General features: G+C 39.7%; 1 protein-coding gene across 1 annotated transcript; it reads left to right on the forward strand.

Annotated features, from left to right (window-relative positions):
• The first annotated feature begins 1,744 nt into the window (after positions 1-1,744).
• Positions 1,745-27,536, forward strand: LOC121254502. Its single transcript, XM_041154563.1, is given in 17 exon segments — positions 1,745-2,255; positions 2,258-2,285; positions 2,799-7,788; positions 7,874-8,062; positions 10,130-10,244; positions 10,736-11,792; positions 14,555-15,002; positions 15,263-15,316; positions 15,425-18,281; positions 18,366-18,479; positions 18,600-18,730; positions 19,036-19,128; positions 24,794-25,063; positions 25,167-25,485; positions 25,588-25,773; positions 26,482-26,557; positions 26,636-27,536. Coding segments are annotated over 17 exon segments (11,253 nt in total). The 5' UTR covers positions 1,745-2,029; the 3' UTR covers positions 26,736-27,536.
• The last annotated feature ends 455 nt before the right edge of the window (positions 27,537-27,991 follow it).

A 27,991-nucleotide genomic window follows, 5' to 3' on the forward strand; every position in this document is an offset into this window, starting at 1 on the left:
TCTGGTGCCTTACGTTTGGATCATTTATGCGTTGTTCCGTTCTTTGTCCTTTCGTATTTTAGGGGGCCACTTTAAAAGTGATTTGCTTTGGAATTTTTTTAAATAATAATTCTTCGCGTTGAAGGAACATTATTTATTTACTAATTCACAACTCTTCCTCTAAAATGTAATAAAAATGTCATTAAATAAAACATAATTAGAGAAAAGCCTAGTTTAGATTTAGAGATAAAGATATGATGGTTTTAGATAAAATATGAAAATTAAAAAAAATATTATTTTTTAATATTATTATTATTTTGAGATTTGAAATAATTGAATTGAGATTTAAAAAATTAAATTTTTTATTATATCTTGTGTAAGAATTTAAGAAAGTTATAATGATGAGATGAGACGAGATGAGATAAAACATTTTCTGAATTCAACTTAGGCCTAATAGTTTTTTTTAAGACTGACTAAAAGTTAATAATAAAAATAAAAAAAATAAGAGATTTAATCAATTAATTCAGAAAAATACTCCTAGTCTCCTCAAATTACCACTTAATTATTTTTTCCAAATTACCAATTTTCTAACAATCACATTCCAAACTATTAAAATTTGTAATGTAGTATTCTTATATATAAAAGCTGATACAAATATCACCAAAAAACAAAAAAAATGAAAAACAAACCTACAATAGGGTCTCTCTCTAAATATTTTTATGTATAAAAAAATTAAGGTATTTGTAATTTCTTAAGAAAAATACTCTAGCCACAAAATGATTTCATAAAAATAATCTCACAAACTGATGTGGTTCGATGTAGCTTGTCAGATTGTAAAATTACTTTTATTATAAAATATATTTGATGGATCATATAAAATCACGTTAATTTATGAGAATACTGTAAATCACGTTAATTTATATAATCAATTTGTGGTTATAACACTCCTTATTTCTTAATTGTTCGAATGAGACTGTAAATGGGATAGTACTTAGTAGTTTGGGACAACTATCTATATTTTCTTTTAATTAATTGTCAACAAGATAAATGATAAATCTATACAAATATATTTTAAAAAATTATTATTATAAATTAAATTTAATGGATTACATTAAATTATATTAATTTATTAAAAAATCTATTTATAAATCTTAATGTTTACACACTCAACACTTCGTTGATGTGGAAAATCTCTACATCCACTATATTAAAACTTGATTGGTGTTTTACAATAAAAAAAACATGATTGGTATTTTATTTTTTAAAAATTATAATTAATCCCACTGTAAATGGTACGTTAAAACATGATTTATGTGTAACAAAATTCTTAATTTATATACTATAAGTTATTTCCCATCACATTCTGTTGATGGTGTGATAGATTATAATTCTTATTTCTCAACACTATATACACTTTATTTAAAAAAAATAAAAAAAGAAGAAAAAAAAAACTATATATACACTTTACAATTACCATCTCTCACTCTCTTCTCCGAATGTGGGGGGAGAGAATAATTATAGAATAACGTAGGGGTGGGACGTTGAAAGTAGGGAAGAGCGTCTGGTTTTTCGCGACTACTATTCCGACAGATCAAGTAGACTTTTATCGTCACTATAAATAACCAATCGTCTGCGCTGCGAAAGTAACTAAACTTTTCGTCATTCATTCTTGACGCAACGGGACATGTCTGTTCGTCGTAATAGAACTGATCGTCAGGGTGTAATTTGTGTAATTCACTCTATCTATACATTTTTTTTTTCTAATTCATTTTGACGGACCGCTTCTCGTAATTCATTCTATCTATACCCTCGTTTCGTCTTAATAGGACTGATCGTCGCTCTTTCTTGACGCAACGTCCATCTGGTTGTATAGAGAAGGTTCGCTGGACTCGAGAAATTGATTGTTGTTGTCGATTTTCCGGGCACACACACACGAACAAGAAGCACTGGGAAACCTTCGACCCAATGCAAATGCAAGAGAAAAGGAAAAAACTAGCAAGAGATGCCAAGTCACGGCGATAAACGCTTATACATACACAAATAGACCGCCATGATGCAGGGGCTCCACCAGCAGCAGCAGCAACTGGCTGCTCTACTCTCCGTCGCTCTACCCAAGGAAGATTCCACTTCCTCGGCTGCCGCCACCACCGCCACACCCGCCGCCGCTTCAGAAGGTGGCGACGACTCGGGTCGACTCGGAGCCATCAACTCGCTCCACCGCGCGATCCTCTACCCGGCCAACTCGCTCCTCGTCGCCCACTCGGCCACTTTCCTCGCCCAGGCTTCTCTCAGCTCCTTTCCGACAAGTAAGCCTCTCTCTCTCTCTCTCTGTTGCCCTTCTTCAATTTGATATTTGCTTTACATAATTTGCGTGGTTGTAGGGTTCGGTTCTGTGCGAACTATGGTGGTAGTTTTAGGTGTAAGGTAGTTTTAGTTGGGGCTAGTCACCAGGGTTCGCTTGAATTTCGTTTCGTGCTCTGTTTGGTTGCCAAGAAAATGTAGGAAATCCAAAGAAATCGAAAATTGTTAAGCCTTTTTTTGTGTTTTTTGGCGCGTAATTAAAGAAGGCAATACTGTCCAATCTATTTATCTAATAAAACTATTCGTTTTAGTTGAACAGAGATTTTCGTTTTCAGAAAGCATTGCATCGAATTTCACTTTTGGATTACTGTATTCCCCTTGGTTTTGAAATTTGCATAGTAATCCTACAAGACATCTGCCTTTAGTAAAGGTACCTGGAAATCTAAAAATATCTTCTACTTACTTATTTTGGTTGCATTATATGGTATTGTGTAACTTTTACGTGGGTTGTGGGTCAGATTGTATTCGGTGCGACAGTCAGCAGCCATGGCATATGGAGCTCTTTGTGCCGTGGTGTGTTCAATTCCGATCACTTCGAATGGAAGACAAAATCATGTCATGCTTGGAAGTATGGTTGACCGGTTCATTGGTTGGGCGTTGCCATTGCTTAGCAATGTAGGCCCTGGTGATGGGACCGCGGATTTAGCATTGGAAGGCCTGCGGGAGTTTCTTAATGTTGGAGATGTTGGTGGAGTTGAGAGATTTGCTTTGCCGATCCTCAAAGCATGCCAAGTTCTTCTCGAGGATGAGAGAACCTCCTTGCGTTTGTTACACCGGCTTCTGGGTGTATTAACCTTGATTTCTTTGAAGTTCAGTAGATTCTTTCAACCTCATTTTCTCGACATTATTGATTTGCTTCTTGGGTGGGCATTGGTACCGGACCTTTCTGAATCAGATAGACGTGTTATGATGGACAGTTTCTTGCAATTTCAGAAACACTGGGTGGGTAGTTTGCAGTTCTCTTTGGGGCTTTTGTCAAAATTCTTGGGTGACATGGAAGTATTGCTTCAGGATGGGAGTCCTGGAACACCACAACAATTTCGGAGGTTGCTTGCGCTGCTTTCTTGTTTCTCAACAGTTTTGCAGTCCACTGCATCTGGATTGCTGGAAATAAATCTACTCCAACAAATAATTGAACCTCTGACCAGAATGGTACCGCGGTTATTGGTAGGCTTATCAATAGTTGGGCACAAATTTGGATGGTCAGAATGGATTGGGGATTCATGGAAGTGCTTGACTCTCTTGGCAGAAATATTGTGTGAACGATTTTCCACCTTTTATCCTCTTGCAGTTGATATTTTATTTCAAATCCTGGAAATGAATCATGCTAAGAAACCAATGGGAGCAGGGAAGATTACTTCTTTTCAAGTTCATGGGGTTCTAAAAACCAATCTTCAGTTATTATCTCTGCAAAAGCTTGGTCTCCTTCCATCATCTGTGCAAAAAATACTGCAATTTGATGGTCAGGTATCTCACCTGCGGCTGCATCCAAATCACTTAGTTACTGGAAGTTCTGCTGCCACTTATATTTTCTTGCTTCAACATGGGAATAATGAAGTTGTTCAACAAGCATTGACCTTAGTGATTGAAGAGCTGGAATTGTTAAAGGCCATGCTGGGAAAGACTTTAGGTTATGGAGATGGGGTTGATAGCATTTCAGATGCTAAATCCTATTCAAAATTTGAGTTATTTGCACTGATTAACTTTGACTTGAAAGTTCTTTTGACCTGTGTTTCCTTAGGTGGGCGTAGCAGTTTGGTTGGCCAACCAGACATTGCCACCTTGTATCTTAATAGGTCAGAGAAGTTGGTGACTTTTATTATCGAGAAACTGAATCCTTTTGAATTACCTATTCAGGCCTCTGTGGAGTTGCAAGTCAATGTTATCAAGACATTGGAAAGGCTAACTGCAGTTGAATTTTTAAGCAAGCATTCTTTAAGATATCAGACTAATGAAAAGGCTTCCTTGGACGTTGCTGCTGAAAAAGTCCCTGACGATGACAATTTCAGGGATGGGCTTTCAGCTGTTATCATTGGGCATCTGAGGAAGTATAGTGTGTTCCTTGTCAAAGTTCTTCATGTTTCTTCTCCTCTCACAGTTAAAGAAGCAGCCCTAGATTGGGTCCAACGATTATGTGAGAGTATTATTGCTATTTATGAGAAGTCAAATACAAACACTTATTTCTATGAAGCATCTGGTTATGTTGGGATTCTTGGGAATCTCCTTTTCTCAGTTTTAGATGCTGCATCCGACAGGGAACCCAAAGTGAGGTTGCATGTTGCATTAGTTTTGGAGCTGCTTCTACAAGCAAGACTTCTTGACCCCATGTACTTGTATCCTATTGCTGAAGTGGTCTTAGAAAAGCTTGGTGATCCAGATATTGATGTAAGATACACATTTGTGAGGCTGCTTGCCAATGTCCTTCCTACTACAATGTATGCATGTGGCCTATATGACTATGGAATATCTATCACATCCAGTCCTGTTATGCTTAGGTTAGGCAATAGCTCAAACTTGCACTGGAAGCAAGTGTTTGCCTTGAAGCAGCTGCGTCAGCAGCTTCACTCACAACAACTGGTTTCTATTTTGAGTTACATTTCTCAAAGATGGAAGGTGCCTCTTTCTTCTTGGATCCAACGGCTGATTCATACCTGTCAGAGGTCAAAGGACCTTGCTTTTAGTCAAACTGAGGAAGCAGGAAATTTTGGCTCCTCTGGTGTATGGTTGGACATCAAAGTGGATGAAGATATTCTTTTAAGAAGTTGCTCCGTCAATAATCTGGCTGGTGCCTTGTGGGCTGTACATGAAGCAGCTAGGTTTTGTATTGCTATGCGCCTTCGGACTAATCTTGGTGGGCCCACCCAGACTTTTGCAGCTTTAGAGCGAATGCTTTTAGACATCGCACACTTGCTTCAGCTTGATGGTGAGCAAAATGATGGGAACTTAAGTATGATAGGATCTTCTGGTGCTCACTTGTTGCCAATGAGGTTATTGTTGGATTTTGTCGAGGCCCTAAAGAAAAATGTATATAATGCATATGAGGGCTCTGTCGTGTTGCCCTCAGCTACTCGACAGAGTTCCTTGTTTTTTCGGGCAAACAAAAAAGTTTGTGAGGAGTGGTTTTCTCGTATATGTGAGCCCATGATGAATGCTGGGTTGGCACTACAATGTAATGATGCTATAATTCAGTATTGTTCTCTACGTTTACAGGAGCTCAAGAATCTTGTGACTTCAGCTTTGAAGGAGAAATCTAGGTCCCAGTTGGCGGAGAACCTAATTACTATCAGGGATAGATTTTATGGAGACATATTGCGGGTTGTACGGCATATGGCGTTAGCTTTGTGTAAGATTCGTGAACCTGATGCTTTGAGTGGCCTGCAAAAATGGGTTTCAATTTCATTTTCTTCCTTGTTTATGGAGGAAAACAAGTCTCTCGGTCAAAGTGGGGAAACGGGACCTTTTATCTGGATAACTGGGCTCGTATATCAGGCTGAAGGCCAGTATGAAAAGGCTGCTGCTCACCTTACTCACTTGCTTCAGACTGAGGAATCGCTCAGTACAATGGGTTCTGGTGGCGTACAGTTTGTTATTGCACGTATCATTGAATGCTATACTGCTGTATCTGATTGGAAGTCTCTAGAGTCCTGGCTGTTAGAATTACAAACACTCCGTGCTAAATATGCTGGGAAAGTTTATTCTGGTGCTCTGACTACAGCGGGAAATGAAATTAATTCATTCCATGCCTTAGCACGCTTTGATGAGGGTGATTTTCAGGCAGCATGGGCTTGCCTTGACTTGACACCTAAAAGTAGCAGTGAGCTCACACTTGACCCCAAACTGGCCTTGCAAAGGAGTGAGCAAATGCTTTTACAGGCAATGCTTTTCCAAAATGAAGGAAAGGTAGACCTGATTTCCCATGAATTACAGAAGGCCAAGTCAATGCTGGATGAAACATTGACTGTTTTGCCGCTTGATGAATTAGCAGAGGCAGCAGCGTTTGCTACCCAATTGCACTGCATCTTTGCCTACGAAGAAGGTTACAAGCTCAAAGGCAGCCAAGACAAATCCATACAACTTCAGTCAATATTAAGTTCATACATCCAATCATTACAGTCTCCAATTAGTAGATTTCATCAGGATTGTAACCCATGGTTAAAAATTCTCCGGGTTTATCAAAACCTTCTCCCTACTTCTCTTGTTACTCTTAAAACATGTTTGAATATGTTGAATTTGGCCCGTAAACAAGGAAACCTAATGTTGGCTAACCGTCTAAACAGCTATCTGAGAGATCATGTGTCAAATTGTCTTGAGGAGAGGCACCGGGATTTTCTCATCTTGAATTTGCAGTACGAGGACATCCTGCTAATGCATGCTGAACATAAGTACGAAGATGCTTTTACTAATCTTTGGTCGTTTGTGCGGCCTTGCATGGTTTCTTCAGAATCTGTAGTTTCTAATGCTGAAAAAAATATTCTGAAGGCCAAGGCTTGCTTGAAGCTCTCAGATTGGCTTAGAAGGGATTATTCGGATTTGAGTCTGGATATCATTGTTCTAGATATGCAAGCAGATTTTAAGAAGGATTATAGCTCTTTTTATGGCCGAGGTGGACCCTCCTTTAGCAGTGAAAACCAAAGCTCTAGACCAATTTTGGGTCATATTATTGAAGAAATTGTGGGTACAGCTACCAAATTGTCCACTCATCTTTGCCCCAGTATGGCTAAGTCATGGATTTCGTATGCCTCTTGGTGTTTTAATCAAGCCAGAGACTCTCTCTCTAACCAACATGAATCAGTCCTTCGCTCTTGCTCGTTTTCTCCTGTGCTTGTTACAGAAATTCTGCCTGAGAGATTCAAGTTAAATGAAGTTGAGATTGCGAGAGTGAAATCTTTGATTTTACAGCTTTTCCAGAACAAGGGTGATCCAAATGGTTTTATGGATGAACAGAGAGAACATAACTTTTTGATTGATTCTTCAGAACTTAATTTGAGTGAGGACAATGCTGTAAGGGCTCTGGCGCAGCAAGTAGTAAATATTATTGAGGCTGCAGCTGGGGCGCCAGGGGCAGAAAACTCCAGTGGTGAATGCCTTTCTGCTACAATAGCTTCTCAGTTGAAGATTTTCTTCCTAAGTGCAAACATTGGCCTGGACGAAGTTGATGTATTATCTGTAGTTGGTGATTTACTTGATGTTTGGTGGTCTTTGAGGAGGAGAAGAGTGTCCCTCTTTGGGCATGCAGGTCTTAGTTTCATACGGTATCTATCATATTCATCTGCCAAGCTTTGCCATGGTCAGTTGACTGGCTTTGATTGCAAGTCTTTAAAACAAAAAACTGGCAGTTATACCCTGAGGGCTACATTGTTTGTCCTACATATTATTCTCAATTATGGAGTGGAGTTAAAAGATATTCTGGGCCGTGCCCTTTTGACAGTTCCTTTGTTGCCATGGCAGGTGAGATACTACTTCTGTGTTTTTTTTTCCCTATGTTTTTCGCAATAATTATCAAGTGACTTCAGATCGCAATCTTATTCTGTAGGAAGTAACGCCCCAACTGTTTGCTCGAGTAAGTTCTCATCCTGAGCAAGTGGTCCGGAAGCAGTTGGAGGGCTTATTGATGATGTTGGCCAAGCAATCTCCTTGGTCCATAGTGTACCCAACATTGGTTGATGTAAATGCTTATGAAGAGAACCCTTCAGAGGAGCTTCAGCACATACTGGGCTGTTTGGTAAGGGAAATTGCTTCTATTTCTTTGTTTGACACTTGTGTACATTATAATATGTCTAATATAAAATCTCTTTACACCCATCATTTGAAAATTGGGCACACAAGCATTTCAGAATACCCTCATGTTGATAAGTCTATACTAATTCCAACGACCCTCTTTTCATTCACATGGTTGACATTAGTTGGAGGAGCTTCAGCACATACTGGGTTGTTTGGTAATGGAAATTGCTTCTATTTCTTTGTTTGACACTTGTGTACATTATAATATGTCTAATATAAAATCTCTTTATACCCATCATTTGAAAATTGGGCATACAAGCATTTCATATGAAATGCCCTCATGTTTATAAGCTATACTAATTCCAACGACCCTCTTTTCATTCACATGGTTGACATTAGTTGCGTGCCTTCTTAAGAAGTTATAATATGGTCTCATGTGTGTTTGCTGCTGCTTGGATTTTGTAACTCGTTCATCCATATATTTGTTATAACTGTAACACCCTGGATAACTATAAGGAGCTGGTGAACGGGATCCTATATTACTTGGCTGGGAGAAGTTTTTGCCCTTTATAATAATTCCAAGGGGCTCAGAGTCAGGCCCAGATGCCGCTTGGGCCTCCCTTGGATTGTTTGAAATGGTATCAGAGACGATCATAAACAAAAGTGTGGGATTTGAATCTTGCCACCTATGATGGAATGACTTGACGAGAATGTTAGAGACTTAAGAGGGAAATTGTAGCACCCTTGATTGAGTATTGCAAGAAGTGGGATCCCATATTGCTTTGGGGGAAGAAGTTCGTTCTTACTGTTTATAATGATTCCAAGGGGCTTCAAATTTAACATTGATCAGCACTTTTGGAATATAGGCCTAGATGTGGCTGGGGCTTCCTTGAGTCATTATAATGACTGTATGATCACTTTTATGATTGAAATATTTTAATTTTAATTTTAATTTTTTTTTTTTTTTTGTGAGAGCTCACCAACCAATCTCATTTGTTTTGGTGGGGACATGATAAGCATTTTCTGCTTCACTTTGTGGCGTGATCATTGTTTATTTTCTTTATACTTAAGCATTGCCAGTATTTCCCTTTTGTTTCCTATTGGAAGAATATTTTCTTGCAAATTCTCCTATGGTTATGGGATTGCTACTTAAGAAAGGTGAGGATCATTAGATGAACGAGGTAACTAGGCTATATAGGGTTCACATGCTGATAAGGCCTTAAAGTGCCCATTGTATGTACATAATATTTTCATACTTGTCAAAAAAATGGGCATAATATTTTTGTGATTTGAAATACCGAATCATTACCATACAATTTTCCGATGACAGATTTCCTCTGACCTATCTTGGCAGCTCACTCCATTGAGAAAAATCCTTATTGGTCCCTGTCGCTCCTAGCTTCAAGAGCCTGTCCGCCACTGGGTTAACCTCTCAGAACACATTCCCAATAGCATAGACACAGTTTCACTGCTCAAAAACTTGATCTCAGAAATGAATTAGAAACCATGGAATGGTACCTCGGCCACAAACATTCAACACCCACTTTTGAATCTGACTCCACTTCAACTTTCTCCAAACCTAGTCTATCGCACAGTTTCAGTCCATCAAGGACCCCCTGTACTTCTGCTTTTGTGTTTGTTCCCTCTCCATATGTTTTAGAGAAGGCTGCCACCATATGTCCCTTATCATCTCTAATAACCGCACCCTCACCACTTGGTCCCGAATTCCCTAGACTACACCCATCCGCATTCAGTTTGAAGCATTCCCTAATTGGCCTCAACCTTCCTGTGTACACGGGCTATGCCTATGTCATTCGTATCAATAAAATTACTTACTTTTCAAAAAAAAAAAAAAAAAATTGGCCTCAACCAGTGCAAGATCCTCGCCTCCCAGGTCTTGGCTTTTATCATAGGAATTCCTAGTTGCGTAGCATTCCCTTAATTTGATCTTGCTTTATGTTTTGTGCTGAAGAATTTTTGTAAATATGATGCTTAATCATCTTGAATTTTTTGTTTCCTGGTTGAACTGGGTTATTAGAAGATTATAGCATAATCTTGTTATGTGCAGAGAGAGCTCTATCCAAGGTTGATTCAAGATGTTCAGCTGATGATAAATGAGCTGGGAAACATGACTGTTCTTTGGGAGGAATTATGGCTCAGCACACTTCAGGATCTTCACACAGGTACCATTGTGTCACTTATATGAGGCTTTTGCTGTCATGATGTCATTTAATTCATGCTCATTTCATCATCTCATTATATTGTAAGGTCTCATAAATTTACTGTAAATATGCATCATGCAACTTGACTATGAACATTAGATTACGTGTCTAAAATATTAAGTCAACCCAAAATGAACTGTTACGTGCATGTTGAAATCTGAAGGTGTGGACACCAGACAAATGTGGCAGTGCGTGACTTTATTTAGGGTTGTTGTTTTGGGCTATTTTTATCTAATCAATTTCCTTAGGGTTTTGATGTTCTGGGATATTTGACTCATCAATTGTCACATGGTATATTCTTAAAATTATAAATTGTTGAAAAATCACAAAATCACAACTTTTTAATATTTGCTAGCACACATTCTTATGGGTTTCCCTCATACATACTGCTACTTTGCTATTTTTCTCTAATCACACAGCATCTTGAACTGTCTGACTAAATATACTTTCAGATGTAACGAGGCGCATTAATTTGTTGAAAGAAGAGGCTGTTCGGATTGCAGAGAATGTCACTCTAAGCCAGAGTGAGAAGAACAAGATAAATGCTGCTAAATACTCGGCCATGATGGCCCCCATTGTTGTGGCATTGGAACGTCGTCTAGCTACAACTTCCCAAAAACCTGAAACACCTCATGAAGTATGGTTCCATGAGGAATATAGGGAACAATTGAAGTCAGCCATCTTAAATTTTAAGACACCCCCAGCATCTGTAGCAGCACTTGGAGATGTGTGGCGTCCGTTTGACAATATCGCGGCATCCTTGGCATCTTATCAGAGAAAGTCGATGGTTTCATTGAAGGAAGTTGCACCACAACTAGCCCTTTTATCATCTTCTGATGTGCCAATGCCTGGTCTTGAGAAGCATGTCACAGTATCTGAATCCGATGCAAGAGTCACTACTGGTCTCCAAGAAATTGTCACAATTGCTTCTTTCTCTGAGCAAGTGGCTATTCTATCAACCAAGACTAAACCTAAGAAACTTGTAATATTGGGTTCAGATGGTCAGAAGTACACATATCTTTTGAAAGGGGGAGAAGATTTGCGCCTTGATGCAAGAATCATGCAGCTCTTGCAAGCTATTAATGGGTTTCTGCATTCATCTCCTGCAACCTGTAGTCATTCTCTTGGTATTCGATATTATTCTGTGACACCAATCAGTGGTCGAGCGGGTCTGATTCAGTGGGTTGACAATGTGATAAGTATCTACAGTGTCTTTAAGTCTTGGCAAAACCGTGTCCAACTGGCACAGCTCTCAGCATTGGGTTCTGGCAATGCAAAAGATTCAGGTCCTCCACCTGTTCCCCGACCAAGTGATATGTTCTATGGTAAAATCATACCAGCACTCAAAGAGAAAGGCATTAGGAGAGTAATTTCAAGAAGAGACTGGCCTCATGAAGTCAAGCGCAAAGTTCTTCTGGATCTAATGAAAGAGGTTCCTAGACAGCTTCTTCATCAAGAACTATGGTGTGCCAGTGAAGGATTCAAAGCCTTCAGCTCAAAATTGAAAAGGTACCTTTTAATCTATATTCTTGACCCAACTGTACTAAAAATTTTAATCCAATTACCTGTGGTCCCTAAATTGTACTACTTTTTTCCGTGAAGTTTTAATAAGTGCAATATACTCTAAGGCTTGGTTTGTTTTCACAAACCATCTCATCTAATCTAATCATTATAACTTTCCTAAACTCCCAAACAAAATATAATAAACAATTCAACTTTTTCAAATCTCATAACAAAAATAATATTAAAAAATTATATTCTAAAATATTTTATTTAACTTTTATCCCATCTCATCTCATCTCATCTGTGTAACCAAACGAGGCCTAAAAGCCATGGTCACGTGTCTTTCTTCTTTGCCTTGAGTCAAATGTTCAGTTGGCCTCATCTTTTGCCTTTGGCATTGTGAACTTGAATCAATCAACTCTTCTGTGCTGGTGAATAGAATGATTCTCATTTCATATTCCTAAATCATCCGTTTGAACTATTTCTGAAGGTGTATGAAACAGTTAACATCTATGATGCGGTCAATGTGGTGAATGAAGGATTTAAGGTTTTGAGGTGTAAAAGGCAAACTCTATTCTTTAGTGTTGAAAAAAACCCTTAGAGACCTTAACAAAACTTTTTTCTAGGGGCTGGCCCCGCTTCCGCCCGCCCCTGCATGGCCGGGCGGGCGGGTGGGCTACCCCGCTCCACCCATGTGGGGGCGGGGTCCCCCGTCCTGTATGGAGAGGCCTAGCTGGGGCGGGGGGCGGGATGACCCCAGCGGGGCCCACCCCACCCCTCGCTCCGCTCCACACATATATTTATTTATTTATATATATAAATAAATATATTGTATATAGATATATACAATTTATTAAAGACTTAAAATTGTATTCAAGTCATTAGATTGCCTTGGCCTCCTAGGCTAACCTTTATATAGGAGGCCAAGACAATCTAAAATCTAACTCTAATGAGTTTAAGTTCTTTTTATATTTATAAATTTTAATTTATTATTTAAATTATATTATAATTTGGATCTAAAAAAACATTTTTGGACCAATTTTTTTTTTTTAAACACAATGTGTTGACCTAGGCGGGGGGTGGGGCGGATGGGGTTTTTTCCCCCGACCCCTGGAAAAACCCCAACCCCCGCATGGTGCGGGGCGGGGTGCAGGGGAGGGTACCCCCCGCCTCGCACCATGCGGGTATCACCCCTACTTTTTTCCCCTTGACAAAACTTAAAAGCCAAAGAACTGATAATCAATCGTCAACTTTTAATTATAACAAAATATTATCCTTAAAACGATACTAACTAAAAAAAACATTGTAACTATGAAGCATAGCTCTCTGCAATTCTTATCCTTGGTTTGTATATATATGAGAGCTAAACAAATATCGGAAAAGAATTTCTCTTTAATTTTTTTTTTTTACTTATAAAAAAAAATGTTTTTTACTGGAGAAATAATTATGCAGTAACTGTACTTATATAAATGCTGTTGCATTCAACTCTTTGAGAAGAGGAAACTCATTTTTGTGTCTGGCTCTGATTTTGCACAATCCAATGGATGCCCAAATGATTGTTTTCCTCAATCATTATTTTTTTCATCATGTCACTTGAATGAACAAACTATGAGCACTACTTATCTAATCATCAAGATTGTTGACCAAATATGGAGATTATTCCACTTCCAAATCATAATTTGTTGGGATGGTAGATCAGTAAAGTATCTGATGTCATTTTTATGAGTGGTACCGTGATATTATACCAATTTTTAGGCACATTACTTTGTGCTAATGGTTGCATATATATTACCTATATAATTTTCAAAACAATGTCTTTTGTTTCTATTGTGCCACCTCAACATTTTTATAATTAACTTTATCATAATCATCCAAATAATTTTAATTTTTTGCAAGCATTTTTATTTCTCAATTAATTTTTATTTGAATAAACCTTCAATACACGAAAGACCCTTTAGTTTTTACTTTCCTAAATAGCTGATCATAAATTTAAATAATATTAAAGGACACGGAATTTTAGAGGCCAGAAACACTCGTCTTCTTTCATTCATAACATTTTGTCTTCGTTTGGTTGAACCACATCATCCATTCGCGTGTTAAATGACCATAAATTTAAAATAATTTTAAAGGTCATGATTTAATTTTGTTTATAATTTGATTTATATGTATTTCATTAAAATTGGTAATCAAAGAAAATCACGTTTAAATAATTCCACACAATCAAGTTATAAACTAAATTAAAATGAATTAAATGATCTTACTGTGGGTAGTTAGGTAGTTAATTGAACTGACCATAATACTTCTGTTAGATACTTGAAATTATACTTGCGGCCATATATTTTAATATAGAGGTAAATAAGGTGCCTGCTACTCACTGCTTAACTTTCAGGTAGTTAGCTGCCATTACAAGGTAAACCATGGCTGCAATGTCTCGCTCTCTCTTTTTCAATAAAATAAGGACATGAAGAATGATAGAGAAGGGAATTTAATGTTGAAGTCTACAATCTCTACAATCTCTTCAACCTTACCACAGACATCCATGTGCCCCCAGCTACTAAGCTAGTTTCTTTCATCTAAATACATGGTTTAAATAGGTTAATTGGCGAAAGAGAACCCAGTATGACCTGTGAATTTTCTTTCTAATTTCTCATTATTTAGAATGGTACACGAGTCTTCCATGTTGTGCAATTAGAAAATATTTTGTATATTAGATTATGCACAACAAAATGTCAAATGCTTCAACTATCAATTTTGTTTTTGACCTGCAGGTATTCGGGAACTGTAGCGGCCATGAGCATGGTGGGCCACATTCTGGGCCTGGGGGATAGACATTTGGATAATATTCTTATAGATTTCTGTAAAGGAGATATTTTACATATAGATTATAATGTTTGTTTCGATAAAGGGCAAAAACTAAAAGTTCCAGAAATTGTTCCCTTCCGTCTTACACAGACAATTGAAGCAGCTTTGGGGCTGACCGGAATAGAAGGCACCTTTAGATCAAACTGTGAAGCAGTTGTTGGTGTTCTGAGAAAGAACAAAGACATACTCTTGATGTTACTAGAAGTGTTTGTTTGGGATCCACTGGTAGAATGGACACGTGGAGACTTTCATGATGATGCAGCAATTGGTGGTGAAGAAAGAAAGGGCATGGAATTGGCTGTTAGTTTGAGTTTATTTGCATCACGAGTTCAGGAAATTCGTGTTCCCTTGCAGGTACCTGTCCATTTCAAAACTGGAGCTTGTATATCTCTCTGTTTGAAGAAAATGGAGAATATGTGGTTCCTGGCAAATCTTGCACATGCATTGCAATGTCTCTGTGATGGGATTGTACTGAATTACTCGTATTTTGTGCATCATCTTGTAGTTTGAGTCTGTATCTATCTGGTACTGTAGCCAGTCTTTATTTATCACTTTGCACATAACAACATCTTTAGTATTCTAGTACCTAAAAATTCGCTTACCCTTAATTGCAGGAACATCATGATCTTTTATTGGCTAATCTACCGGCCATTGAATCTTCTCTTCAGGTGTGAGGGAGTACTGCCTACCAGTTTGTGGCTACTTACAATTTTTTATCCTTTTTTAATTGTCTTTTTATTTTCAAATTTAGCTGACTTTGAGAATTTATGTACCAGAGATTTGCTGATATCCTAAGTCAATATGAACTTGCCTCTGCTCTTTTTTTTCGAGCTGATCAAGAGAGGTCTAACCTTATTCTACACGAGACATCGGCAAAGTCATTTGTTTCTGAAGCAACTAGCAATTCAGAGAAAACTCGTGCATCATTTGAAATTCAGGCTCAAGAATTCGCTCAAGCGAAGGCTGTTGTTTCTGAGAAAGCTCAAGAGGCAACAACTTGGATGGAGCAGCATGGAAGGATCCTTGATGCTTTACGAAGCAATTTGATTCCTCAAATTAATTCTCGTTTAAATTTGAGTGGCATGGAAGAATCCTTTTCACTTACATCTGCTGTTCTGGTGGCGGGGGTTCCATTAACTATTGTTCCTGAGCCCACACAAGTACAATGCCATGATATTGATAGGGAAGTTTCTCAGCTCATTGCTGAGTTAGATGAGGGGCTCTCTTCTGCCCAAACTGCCCTCCAAGCATACTCTTTGGCTTTGCAAAGAATCCTACCTCTAAATTACCTTTCAACCAGTGCAGTGCATGGCTGGACACAAGTTTTGCAACTTTCTGTGAATGCACCATCCTCTGACATCCTCTCTGTTGCCCGAAGACAGGCTACAGATCTTATGGCAAAAATACATGGTGATAATCTCGATTCTGTCAAACGCAGGCATGGTGATCTCTGTCTTAAAGTGGAGAAGTATGCAGTAGAGATAGAGAAAGTTGAAGAAGAGTGTGCTGAACTTGCCAATGCTATTGGTTCAGAGACTGAATTAAGAGCCAAGGATAGTGTTCTGTCTGCTTTTATAAGATATATGCAGTCTGCTGGTCTTGTAAGGAAAGAAGATGCCCTTTCTTCCATTCAGTCCACACACTCTAAATATGAGGGGACAAGGGATGCAAGATTGCAAAGGGAGCTGGAAGAGAAGAAGGAGAAGGTGTTATCTGTTTTGAATGTAGCTCTTAGTTCTCTGTATAATGAGGTTAAGAGTAAGTTACTAGACATGTTTAGCAATTCTATGAGAGTAAGAAGTGGAAACAATAGATTGCAGTACGATTTTGGAACTATTTTCTGTAAGTTCGAAGAACAAGTTGAGAAATGTGTTCTCTTGGCAGGGTTTGTTAATGAACTACAAAAATTGATCAGTAGGGAGATACCTAGCATCGATACAGATAAAGACCATTCAAAATATCTTTCTGAAGGGGAGTGGGTCTTTATTTTTAAAAGTGGTTTACTTTCCTGTAAGAGTTTGCTTGGGCAAATGACAGAAGTTGTTCTACCAGATGTGATAAGATCTGCAATTTCTTTCCCTTCAGAAGTCATGGATGCTTTTGGATTAATCTCACAAATCAGGGGTTCTATTGATATGACACTGGAGCAGCTTCTTGAGGTTGAAATGGAAAGGGCATCTTTGGTTGAACTGGAACAGAACTATTTTATTAAAGTTGGTCTCATTACTGAGCAGCAGTTGGCTCTTGAAGAAGCTGCTCTGAAAGGTAGGGATCATCTCTCTTGGGAGGAGGCAGAGGAGCTTGCTTCCCAGGAAGAAGCTTGTAGGGCACAGCTGGACCAACTACATCGAACTTGGAACCAGAGGGATGTACGTAGCTCTTCACTCATAAAAAGAGAAGCTGACATAAAAAACTCCTTGGTTTCTTCAGAACGCCATTTCCAGTCTCTAATTTATGCCGACGAGGACAGGGAGCTGCATAAAAGCAAAATGATACTATCCACCCTGGTTAAGCCCTTCTCTGAATTGGAATCTATGGATAAATCCTTGTCTCTATTTGCTGTTTCTAGTACCTCTCACTCAAATGATATCTCGGATTTAGTGGATTTGATGAGTTCTGGAAACCCAATATCTGAATATATCTGGAAGTTTGGAGGATTGTTGGACAGACATTCTTTTTTTATTTGGAAAATATTCCTTGTGGATTCTTTTCTTGATTCATGCATACATGATGTAGCTTCATCTGTGGATCAAAATTTAGGATTCGACCAGCTCTTTAATGTTGTAAAGAAAAAGCTAGAGTTCCAGCTTCAAGAACATATTGGTCAGTACCTGAAGGAAAGAGTTGTTCCTGCTTTTGTGGCTTTGTTAGATAGAGAAAATGAGCATCTGAAGCAACTAACAGAGGCAACAAAGGATGTTGGTCTTGATCAAGTGAAAAAGGATGGTGGGGCTGTGAAAAAGGTTCAACTTATGCTTGAGGAATACTGCAATGTTCATGAAACGGCTAGAGCGGCAAGGTCAGCAGCTTCCCTTATGAGAAGGCAGGTAAATGAGCTCAGAGAGTCTCTTCACAAGACTAGCCTAGAGATTGCTCAAATAGAATGGATGCATGATACCTTGACACCCTCCCAAGGTAACAAGGTCACACTTGAGAAATTTTTTACCAGTGATGATAGCTCATATCCAATTATTTTAAGCCTCAGCAGAGCCAAATTGCTGGAGAATATACAATCTGCTGTGTCAAAGATAGCTAGATCACTTGACTGCCTTCAGGCTTGTGACCAAACTTCTGCTACAGCAGAAGGGAAGCTTGAGAGAGCAATGGGGTGGGCTTGTGGTGGCGCAAATTCTAATGCAACAGGAAATGCTTCTATCAAGAGTTCAGGAATTCCTACTGAATTCCATGACCATTTGATGAGGCGACGACAGTTGCTGCGGGAAACTAAAGAGAAGGCATCAGATATAATGCAAATTTGCGCATCATTATTGGATTTTGAAGCATCAAGAGTTGGCATTTTCCGGTTTCCAGGAGATATTCATTCTTACAGGATTGACAGTGATGGCAGAGCTTGGCCGCAAGTTTACATGAATGCTCTAACAAGATTGGACGTTACCTATCATTCTTTTACACGTGAGTTCCTGAGAGTTAACTTATATTTGTCCATTAATTGCAGTTTTATGCGAGTAGTGAGTGTATTTTTCATGTTCATCTTAGGTACTGAACAAGAATGGAAACTTGCACAAAGCACCATGGAGGCTGCTTCCAATGGCTTATATTCTGCAACTAATGAACTCTGCATTGCCTCTCTCAAAGCAAAGTCAGCTTCAGGTTACATGTATTTTATTAGCATTCATCACTGCATCCTTACAAACAACATGCTTATGCATTTGTCATGCTAAGCATAGACATTCTCATTGCTAGGTTAATATTCTATTTTTTCATTTATAGGTGACTTACAAAGAACTGTCCTTGCTATGAGAGATTGTGCATATGAAGCCAGTGTTGCGTTATCAACATTCAGTCGTGTTTCAAGGAGCCATACTGCCTTGACTTCTGAATGTGGTTCCATGCTTGAAGAGGTGTGGCCTTTACAATAATTGATGCTAATCAGATTTCTTGTGAGTTGATGCTAATGAGGAAAATGATTTAGCTTCTACATCCCTTATGATAATTGATAAATTTGTCTTGGTAGTCCATAATGCTGATCGGCTAATTGGTACTAGGCCATTCTTCATGCTGGCCACCCATTTAGCTGCTTTTTTCTGTTTCTGTCCTTTTGCAGTTCATAATTTTTCAAAGCTACTGATGAATTGTAATTCAAGGGATTCTAACGTATTCTTTTCTTGGTTTTTGTCTGCCACTAATGTTTTTGTACTTTTTGTAGGTTCTAGCGATAACAGAAGACCTACATGATGTTCACAGTCTAGGAAATGAGGCCGCTGCAGTACACCATTCTCTTATGGATGATCTTTCAAAGGTTCTCATTGTCTCTCAAATTAATCGTTACTATCCAAATTATTTTGTACTGTCACTCATAGCTTGTTCATCCAAAGTAAATAGGTGTTTACAATGGGGACTCACTATCCTGATATCACATATAGAACCTTTTTTTTTTTTTTTTCTTATCGGTAAACAAAATTTTATTGATCAAAAGAGAGACAGAGAGTGTCCAAGTATACGGGACATATACATGAGCACGTTCACAATGTCTAGCTTAGAGATACAAGGAAATCATGAAAAGACCTGCCATGAAAATCAATTACAATCGACCAATGGAGTAAAGTATTGAAAAACAAAATTCTAAGCTCTTCCATTGATCTCTCTTGATCTTCAAAGCATCTTGCGTTCCGCTCCCTCCAAATGCACCACCATAGACAAATAGGTAGCATCTTCCATATGGATGCAATTTGAGAGTTGCCCCTAATACCTCTCCAAGAGGCTAAAAAATCACATACCCTTTCCGGCATCACCCACGCTAACCCCACCCGTGCTAAGACATCTGTCCATAAGGTCATGGCAACCCCACAATGTAGTAATAGATGGTCAACTAACTCACCGCTCTTCTTACACATGTAACACCAATTTATAGCGATAATGCCACGTTTCCTTAGGTTATCTATAGTAAGAATCTTCCCCAAAGAGGCTGTCCATACAAAAAAAGTTGCCTTTAGAGGTGCTTTTGTCTTCCAAATGCTCCTCCATGGGAACAGGACTGAGTTGTGCAAGTTTAAGGAAGGATAGAAAGAGCGGGCCGTGAACACTCCCTTCTTAGATGGACGCCAATATATCTTGTCTTCACCTTCCCCCGACACACGAGTGGAGTACATAAAGTCAAAAAAGGCCGAAAGGTCATCCATCTCCCAATCTTGTGCATCTCTATGGAAAGTGAGGTTCCATTGGGAAGAGCCATTGGAATAGATAATCAAATCTACGATAGAAGCTTCTTTCCTTCTTGCTAAGCTATAAACTTGTGGATAAACATCCTTGAGTGCCCGATCACCACACCATAAATCATGCCAAAACTTTACCTTAACTCCGTTGCCAACTTTGAAGCAAGTATGTGCTGCATAGGTGTCCCACCCTCTTCTAATATGTTTCCAAAGCCCAACTCCATGAGGTCCACGCACCGCATTAGAACACCACCCTTCCCATGATTCCCGTGCTTCAAAGTAATGATAGTTTGCCACAAGGCCTTCTATTTTTGGTGATATCTCCATAACCATTTGCCAAGCGAGGCTTGATTGGAAGATCTCAAATTCCATATACCCAAGCCTCCTTTGATGGGGGAACAAATTGTGGCCCATTTCACCAAGTGAAATTTAAACTCATCCTTGATCCCTCCCCAAAGGAAATCACGTTGAATTTTCTCCATGTGATGAGCCACCATAGCAGGAAGCGGAAATAATGAGAGGAAATATGTTGGTAAGTTAGACAAAGTACTTTTTATGAGAGTCACCCGGCCCCCTTTGGATAAGTACATCATCTTCCAACCAGTTAGTTTCCTCTCCATTTTTTCTATTACATCATCCCAAATAGATTTTGATTTGAACGCCGCACCTAGCGGAAGGCCAAGATACTTCATGGGCAACTGAGTTATCTTACCCTCCAAGATGGACGCTAGACTCTCCACATTGGATACATGTCCCACTGGCATTACCTCTGATTTAGCCAAATTCACCTTCAAGCCTGACACGGCTTCAAAGCATAATAAAAGAGCTCTCACAGCTTAGATTTGCTCATGTCTGGCCTCACAAAAGATTAGTGTATCGTCAGCAAACAATAGGTGAGTAATGTTAAGCGAACCTGAACTTGCCTCTCCCACTGAGAATCCTGATATGAACCCTCCCTCTACCGCCCTTGAAATCATCTTGCTGAAAGCTTCCATCACAAAAACAAAGAGAAGAGGAGAAAAAGGGTCTCCTTGTCGCAAGCCTCGGGAGCTCTTGAAAAAACCTTTGGATGTACCATTCACCAATACAGAGAAACAGGCCGTGGAAATACAATGAAGGATTCAGGAACACCATTTAGAGCCAAAGCCGCATCTCTCCAGCATATAAATTAAGAAACTCCAATTGACGTGATCGTAAGCTTTCTCCATGTCTAGCTTACAAAGGAGTCCCGGCTCCCGATTTAATACGACTCTTCAGACATTCGTTGGCTATAAGTACCGAGTCAAGGATTTGCCTACCTTGAACAAATGCATTTTGAGGCTTCGAAATCAAGCCTTCCATCACCTTACTCAATCTGTTCACCAATACTTTGGATAAAATTTTGTATAGCCCACCCACCAAACTAATGGGACGAAAATCTTTCACTTCTACTGCACCGGGCTTTTTAGGAATGAATGCTAAGAAAGTAGCATTAAGTCTTTTCTCGAACCGCCCACTACCATGAAATTCATGGAAAACCTCCATGATATCATCTTTAAGCACATCCCAACACGTCTGAAAAAAAGCCATGGAGAAGCCATCGGGACCTGGGGCTTTATCGCCCGCCATACCCTTGATCACCTTCCTGACCTCTACCTCATCAAATGGCCTTTCAAGTCGTTTCACAACTTGCGGGTCAAGAACATCAAACACCAACCCGTCAAGTCTCGGCCTCTACTCAAATTGTTCCAAAAACAAATTATCATAGTAATTGACAATGTGGTCTATGAGTTGGCCACTTAGTGAAAAAACTTGGTACATCTATCCCCTTCCTTCAACCATAAAGCTTGTGATTTCTAACGCCACGATATTTCTTCCAAAAGAGACAGCCGTTCAATATCCGCAATCACTTGGGATTTGCGGGCCCGCTCGGTTTCAGTGAAAACCCTCTCCTCTTCCACACCCTCCAAATCCTTAAGCTCATCCATTAGAACAGATTTCTGACTTTCCACATTACCAAACTCTTGTATATTCCACTTCTTCAAGTCCTTTTTCAAAGACTTTAATTTACAAGCCATCTTATAGCTAACATTACCATGAAAATGGTAAGAAGACCACCATTGTCTTATTCTGTCCAGAAAACCCTCTGACTTCAACCACATGTTCTCAAATTTGAAATACCTTGGGCCTCTTCTAATGCCCCCACAATTCAAAAGAATGGGGAAGTGATCTGAACACAACCTGGGTAGTCTCTTCTGAATGAGATCCGGATAGTGTGCCTCCCATTCCGGAGAGATTAAAAATCTATCTATCCTCGACCAAGATGGAAGATCTCGGTTGCTAGACCAAGTGAAGGAACCACCTGCAAGAGGAATATCTTGTAAATTCTGTTCGGAAATGAAGTTTGAAAAATCTACCATGGGTGGGTTGAAACCCGAGCCACCTAATCTCTTGCTCGGGAAACGGGTGACGTTAAAATCACCATACACCAAGGTAAGTCGCATATACTGTTAATACCGGCCAACTCATCCCATAGTAGCCTTCGAGACCGGTCAAGATTAGGCCCATAGACGCCTGCAAAAGCCCACTGATAGCCATCCATGATGTTCTTAAACGAGCATGCCACCACATAATCCCCCATGAAATCTTCCATATTTTCCACCACTCTTTTATCCCACATAAGTAGTATGCCACCGGATGCTCCATTGGACAGTAAATAATGCCATCCCACTTGCAAACCGCCCCACAAACTCCTAATGATACAAAGAGAAATAACTGCCAGTTTAGTTTCTTGTAGGCAAACAATGTCTACTTTCCAACTTCGGATAAGGGATCTAATAAGTAGTCGTTTATTCACGTTATTGATCCTTCTTACATTCCAAGACAGTATTTTAGGCTCCATTAACAAGAGAGACGTCCCTCCCTTTTGCTCTATCTCTCCCCGAAGTTCCCTCCTTATTATCATAGTTAATGGAGCATTGCAATCGTTTCAACTCTCTCTCCTTTTTAATGGCTGACTTCATTACCATGGAGCGACCAGCTTCCATGGCTACTAGGAGAGCCATGAATTGGTCTTCATACCCTTCGCAGGAAATCTCCACCCAACCATGAAGCTCCTCTACTTTTTTTAATACCCAATCTGATGCTCGAGGTGCAATATGAGGTGGGAGCATCTGTAAGGGTGACAGGCTACCCATCTCCTCCTCTTCACTGCCCACGGAATCCACATATAAACTCTGTTGACTGGTGCCCATCTCCTTTCCAGCGACCAAATCCGCTCCCGCCAAGACAGAAACCATTTCTTCCACTTCCGGCTCCAAAAGCACCTCATTTGACCCACCCATAGCTTCCTCATTATCAATCGGGACCATCTGTGTCTGGTTCGAAAGCAAATACTCGCCAACAGTAACCAAATCAGTCTCACCTATTTGTCCCAAAACTTCCCCTTCCTCTGAGGTGGTACTCACACCCTTACTGCTGCTCGCCGGCAGCTCCACTGACATTGGTGTAGTTGTCTGTGCGCCAATACCCTTCGTCGTGATAGTCTGTGCAACAATCGGGCCATCGTAAGCATTAAGGACGACGTAAGTCCCTCCTCCATGCTCTGGTGTTGTTTCCGCCAGCGACAGGACGTCCATCGGAGTCTCTGTGACCTTTGGCAGGGTCGACTGAGGCTTCTCCGGCATCGGTGGCTTAGGCCCACTCGTCGACAAGCCACCATCGGCCTGCAGTTTCTTCCTCCAGAAAGGGCTTCCCTGTCGTGCTCTCGTCATGGGCTAGATCCCAGTAGCATGAGCCTGGCCCTTCCCAAAAGCTTGGCCCTTCACATTAAGCCCACCGTTCGCGTCCCCTAAGCCCAAATGGCAGCCCGAGTCCACACCCTCCATCACATAACCCTCAACGCACCGTTAGCTCCCCAACTCTATTAGTTAGCTCCCCCAACGAGAACTGCACTTCACGTAACTCCATCAAAATTTTTTCTTCTTTCAGCCCGACCATCCCTCTGCCATCACCTCCTCCACTCTGAGCAGCTACTGAAAAGGGAGGTGATCCCTTTTGCAAGTCTCCCATCACAGAGTGCTGCACGGCTCGAGGCACCTCCAGAGCCTCCTTATACGACCTCGACGGCAAAGTTACCGCCATCACTTGCGATGGGTTTCTCCCCTGGACACCTACTCTGCCCATGTCCTTCAACACCGCCACCATCTTCCTCCACCCCATTCCAGCCTTGTCTTCAGGTATGAGTATGTAACTCCGGCGCCCTCCCCCGCCATACACAGCCAAAGCCATATATGAACCACGAGAGTTTGAGCATCGCTGGGTAGTGAGGCCTCTGTCACCTTCCCGTCGAGCTGAGTAGTAGCCTTTGTTCCCAAACTTCAAACAAGCCTCCAGTGAGTTAGCCACCCAACTAATAGTCTCTAAACCCAACCATATACAGCTCACGCCTTTCCATCCTTTCTCTGTAATGCACACCCTACCCCCATCTCTTCTCACCTCAAAAACCTTTGACTCTATGGCTAAACAGCTAATAGAGCTCATAGCCATACTTTGATAACAGAATACCCCCCGTCAACAACCCACAACCACCATTGACAACAAGAAAAAGTCTAAAGCGTATGGAGAGAAAAAAAAAAAAAAAGAGAGAGAAATATACGGTAAGCGAAAACACAAGAATTTAATAAATAAAAATTCCTTTTTTTTTTTTTTTTGCTTATCCAGGTCTGCCCTGAAGTCGCAACAATATATTATGATTTTCTCATGTATGTGCAGGCAAATGCTATGCTTCTTCCACTTGAATCACTGCTGTCTAAAGATGTTGCTGCGATGACTGATGCTATGGCTAGGGAGAGGGAGCGCAGTACAGAGATATCTCCCATTCATGGACAAGCCATATACCAGTCTTATTGTCTAAGAATCAGGGAGGCCTGTCAGAGCTTTAAGCCCTTGGTACCATCACTCACATTTTCTGTGAAGGGGCTCTATTCCATGTTGACCAGGCTTGCACGCACTGCAAGTCTACATGCTGGCAATCTTCATAAGGTACTTTTTACCATTCTGAGATGGATTGTGTTGATTTTATTTTAATACCATTATATTTTGAGAATCTCAAGGTTCCTGAACATGAATGCTCTCTCTTTGACAGGCCCTTGAAGGACTAGGAGAAAGCCAGGAAGTAAAATCGCAGGGAATTAGTGCCTCTAGGGCTGATCTTGCTGGTGATGCTGCTGAATTTGTGGACAAGGAGGGAGGAACCCTCTCCATATCCGACAGTGGAAGCACCGAAAAATTTCTTGGTGTTAATGAACTTTCTTTGGAAGATAAAGGGTGGATATCTCCACCAGATAGCATCTGCAGTAGCATCTCAGAATCTGGCTTCAGCCTAGCTGAAGAAAACGTTCCAGATTGCTTAAATGACCTGACAGATGAGATGGGGCAGCTTTCACGTGGGTCCAGTGCCACAGGTTATCAAAACTCCACTCCATTTTCTCAAACTGATTTTCAAGGAATCTCAGATTTTAAGAAGTCAGGATCCAGTTATGTGGAGGATAATGTGCTTGATACAGGCTCTGTCAAGTCAGCAATGAATGAGCCAAATGAGTATCTCAAAGTTGTGAGAGCACCGGATAAGGACTCAGAAGAGAAGTTTGAGGGCAATGATAATATTTTTTCATCAAGGAAAGCTAAGATTGAAGATGAAGATCGTGAAGCTCCTCTACCTAATATGCATAGTAGTAGTCGAGTAGGCAGGGGTAAGTATTCCGTGTATCCTATCAGATTTTCCATGTCAATTGTTTACTTTCCCTTTCGGCTTATCTTTCTAAATAATTTAATTAATATGGGAAACTAAACCAGATCTGCCATTGAAACTATAAGGGCTCGTTTGGATTATAAGAATATATCAGAATATCTATGAATAATAGTGAAATAGTTTGAGTTAAGATGTTTTATTGAGTTTTAGGAAAGGAGAGAGAAAGTTGAATTTGAGAATATCTAAAAATACCTAACAATAGTTGTGTTCTCAAACGGACCCTAAGGCCTCATTTCTTTTCAGGAAACTTCTCAACTCATCTCATTTCATCATTACAACTTCTCCAAATTTCCATACAACATAAAATAAACAATTCGACTTTTTTAAATTCCAAAACAAAAATAATATTAAAAAAAATATATTCTAACAATATTTTATTAAACTTTCAACTTTTATATCAACACATCTCATCTCATCTCATCTGTGAAAACAAACGAGGCTCATCCCTTCCTATGCATCAAATTAATAACCCTTTAACAATAATAAAGAATTTTGATGAGATTTTAGTCACTCTAGATTAGTTCTTGCAACTTGAGCACACATTTCATAATTGACCGTCTACCCCGAAGGATTACTGAAATTTTCGAGTCTCGTGATTGTTGGGTGTTGACCTAGTTGCACTTTCTTGTTTGTACTTTGTCATCACTAGGTAAAAATGCTTATGCAATGTCAGTTTTAAGGCAAGTTGAGATGAAACTAGAGGGTGGAGACATCGGTGGCAACAGGTACCTTTATTCTTTGGAACTCTATGGTAGGATATAAATTAATTTCTTATTAACAGTAAACCGTTGTTGGACATCCAGGGATATCAGTGTTGCAGAGCAGGTGGATTATCTACTTAAGCAAGCCACAAGCATAGATAATCTTTGCAACATGTATGAAGGTTGGACTCCATGGATTTGAAATTGTGAAGCCTTCCTGCGTTATATACAAGCTGTGATGTCAAATTACTCCGTGCAAGATACATTGTCAGGGGTGTTTCATTCACTTATTAAGCTAAATGACAGACACTTGATCCGTAACATATGCCTGCCTACAAGGAAGCAATAGGCTATGCCTCTGCAACCAACACCCCCCCCGCCCCCATCTTTGGCATTAAAATTTCTTGCTTTGCTCTGAGCTGTTAGCCGAGCAAACCCCATATTTGGCTTTACAACGTCCTGATTTCTCCCATAGAATGAACCATGGGCATCTCAAGTGAGATATTTGCCACGAGTTACAAAGAGCTGCATTGGATGGTGCTATCCAAGCATGTTTGGTTTGGCCCATGCCATGCTTCATGTGGTCAACAGTTGTTCAGACAGAGGACATACTTCAAGCCCGTCCAAGACACATCTCATGTTAACATGAATTCCCTTGGAAGATTTGCTTTTGTGACATTACTAGGGCTTTCTCTGCCGCATTCCATGCATTCATCGCCTTCATGCCTGACATGGTAAGTCTTCTTGCCTGCTGCCCATGCAGGAAACACTGTCGACGAGTTCAAAACCTATTCTGTTGATGGCAGGAGAGAATGGGATTGTGCTTTCGGCAGGATGTTAGCTCCGGGCACCATTCTGTCATGATAAATTGTAGTCGCTCGCGTGTTTGGTAGATCAACAGTATCTGTAGAGGCAGTTGAAGTCCATTAGCCAACATCATTTGCATATCGATAAATCACGTGTTGTAATATTTACTTGTTCAATAATAGGCAATTTGATTCAATATGGCCTTGGGCGGAGGATACATTTCTTGCGTACACAGCCATTAGTTATCGAGTCTTCTTGCTGCCTTTTTTCTTTCTGTTTTGGATGGTCCTACTCGGGCTCCAGTTGACCGGAGTAGTGACCGCAATTTTTTATTTATTTTTTTTTATTTTGTCCCTTTTTTTAATTTTCGATTTTTTGGAAAAAAAAAAGAAAAAAGTTAAAAAAATAATTATTTATTCATGGGAATGCAAAAAACTAATAAAAAAAATGGGTCTGATGGTTGTCAATTAGGGACCGACTATCATTTTTCCTTTTTTTTTTCTTTTTTTTGGGACCTTTACTCCCGGTTTGCATGATAAAATGAGATGAGACAATTTTAGATAAAAATTAAAAATTGAATAAAATATTATTTTTTAATATTATTATTATTTTAAAATTTGAAAAAATTAAATTATTTATTATATTTTGTGT

This window comes from Juglans microcarpa x Juglans regia, chromosome 3D, assembly GCF_004785595.1.
Source record: "Juglans microcarpa x Juglans regia isolate MS1-56 chromosome 3D, Jm3101_v1.0, whole genome shotgun sequence".
Classification (NCBI taxonomy): Eukaryota; Viridiplantae; Streptophyta; class Magnoliopsida; order Fagales; family Juglandaceae; genus Juglans; species Juglans microcarpa x Juglans regia.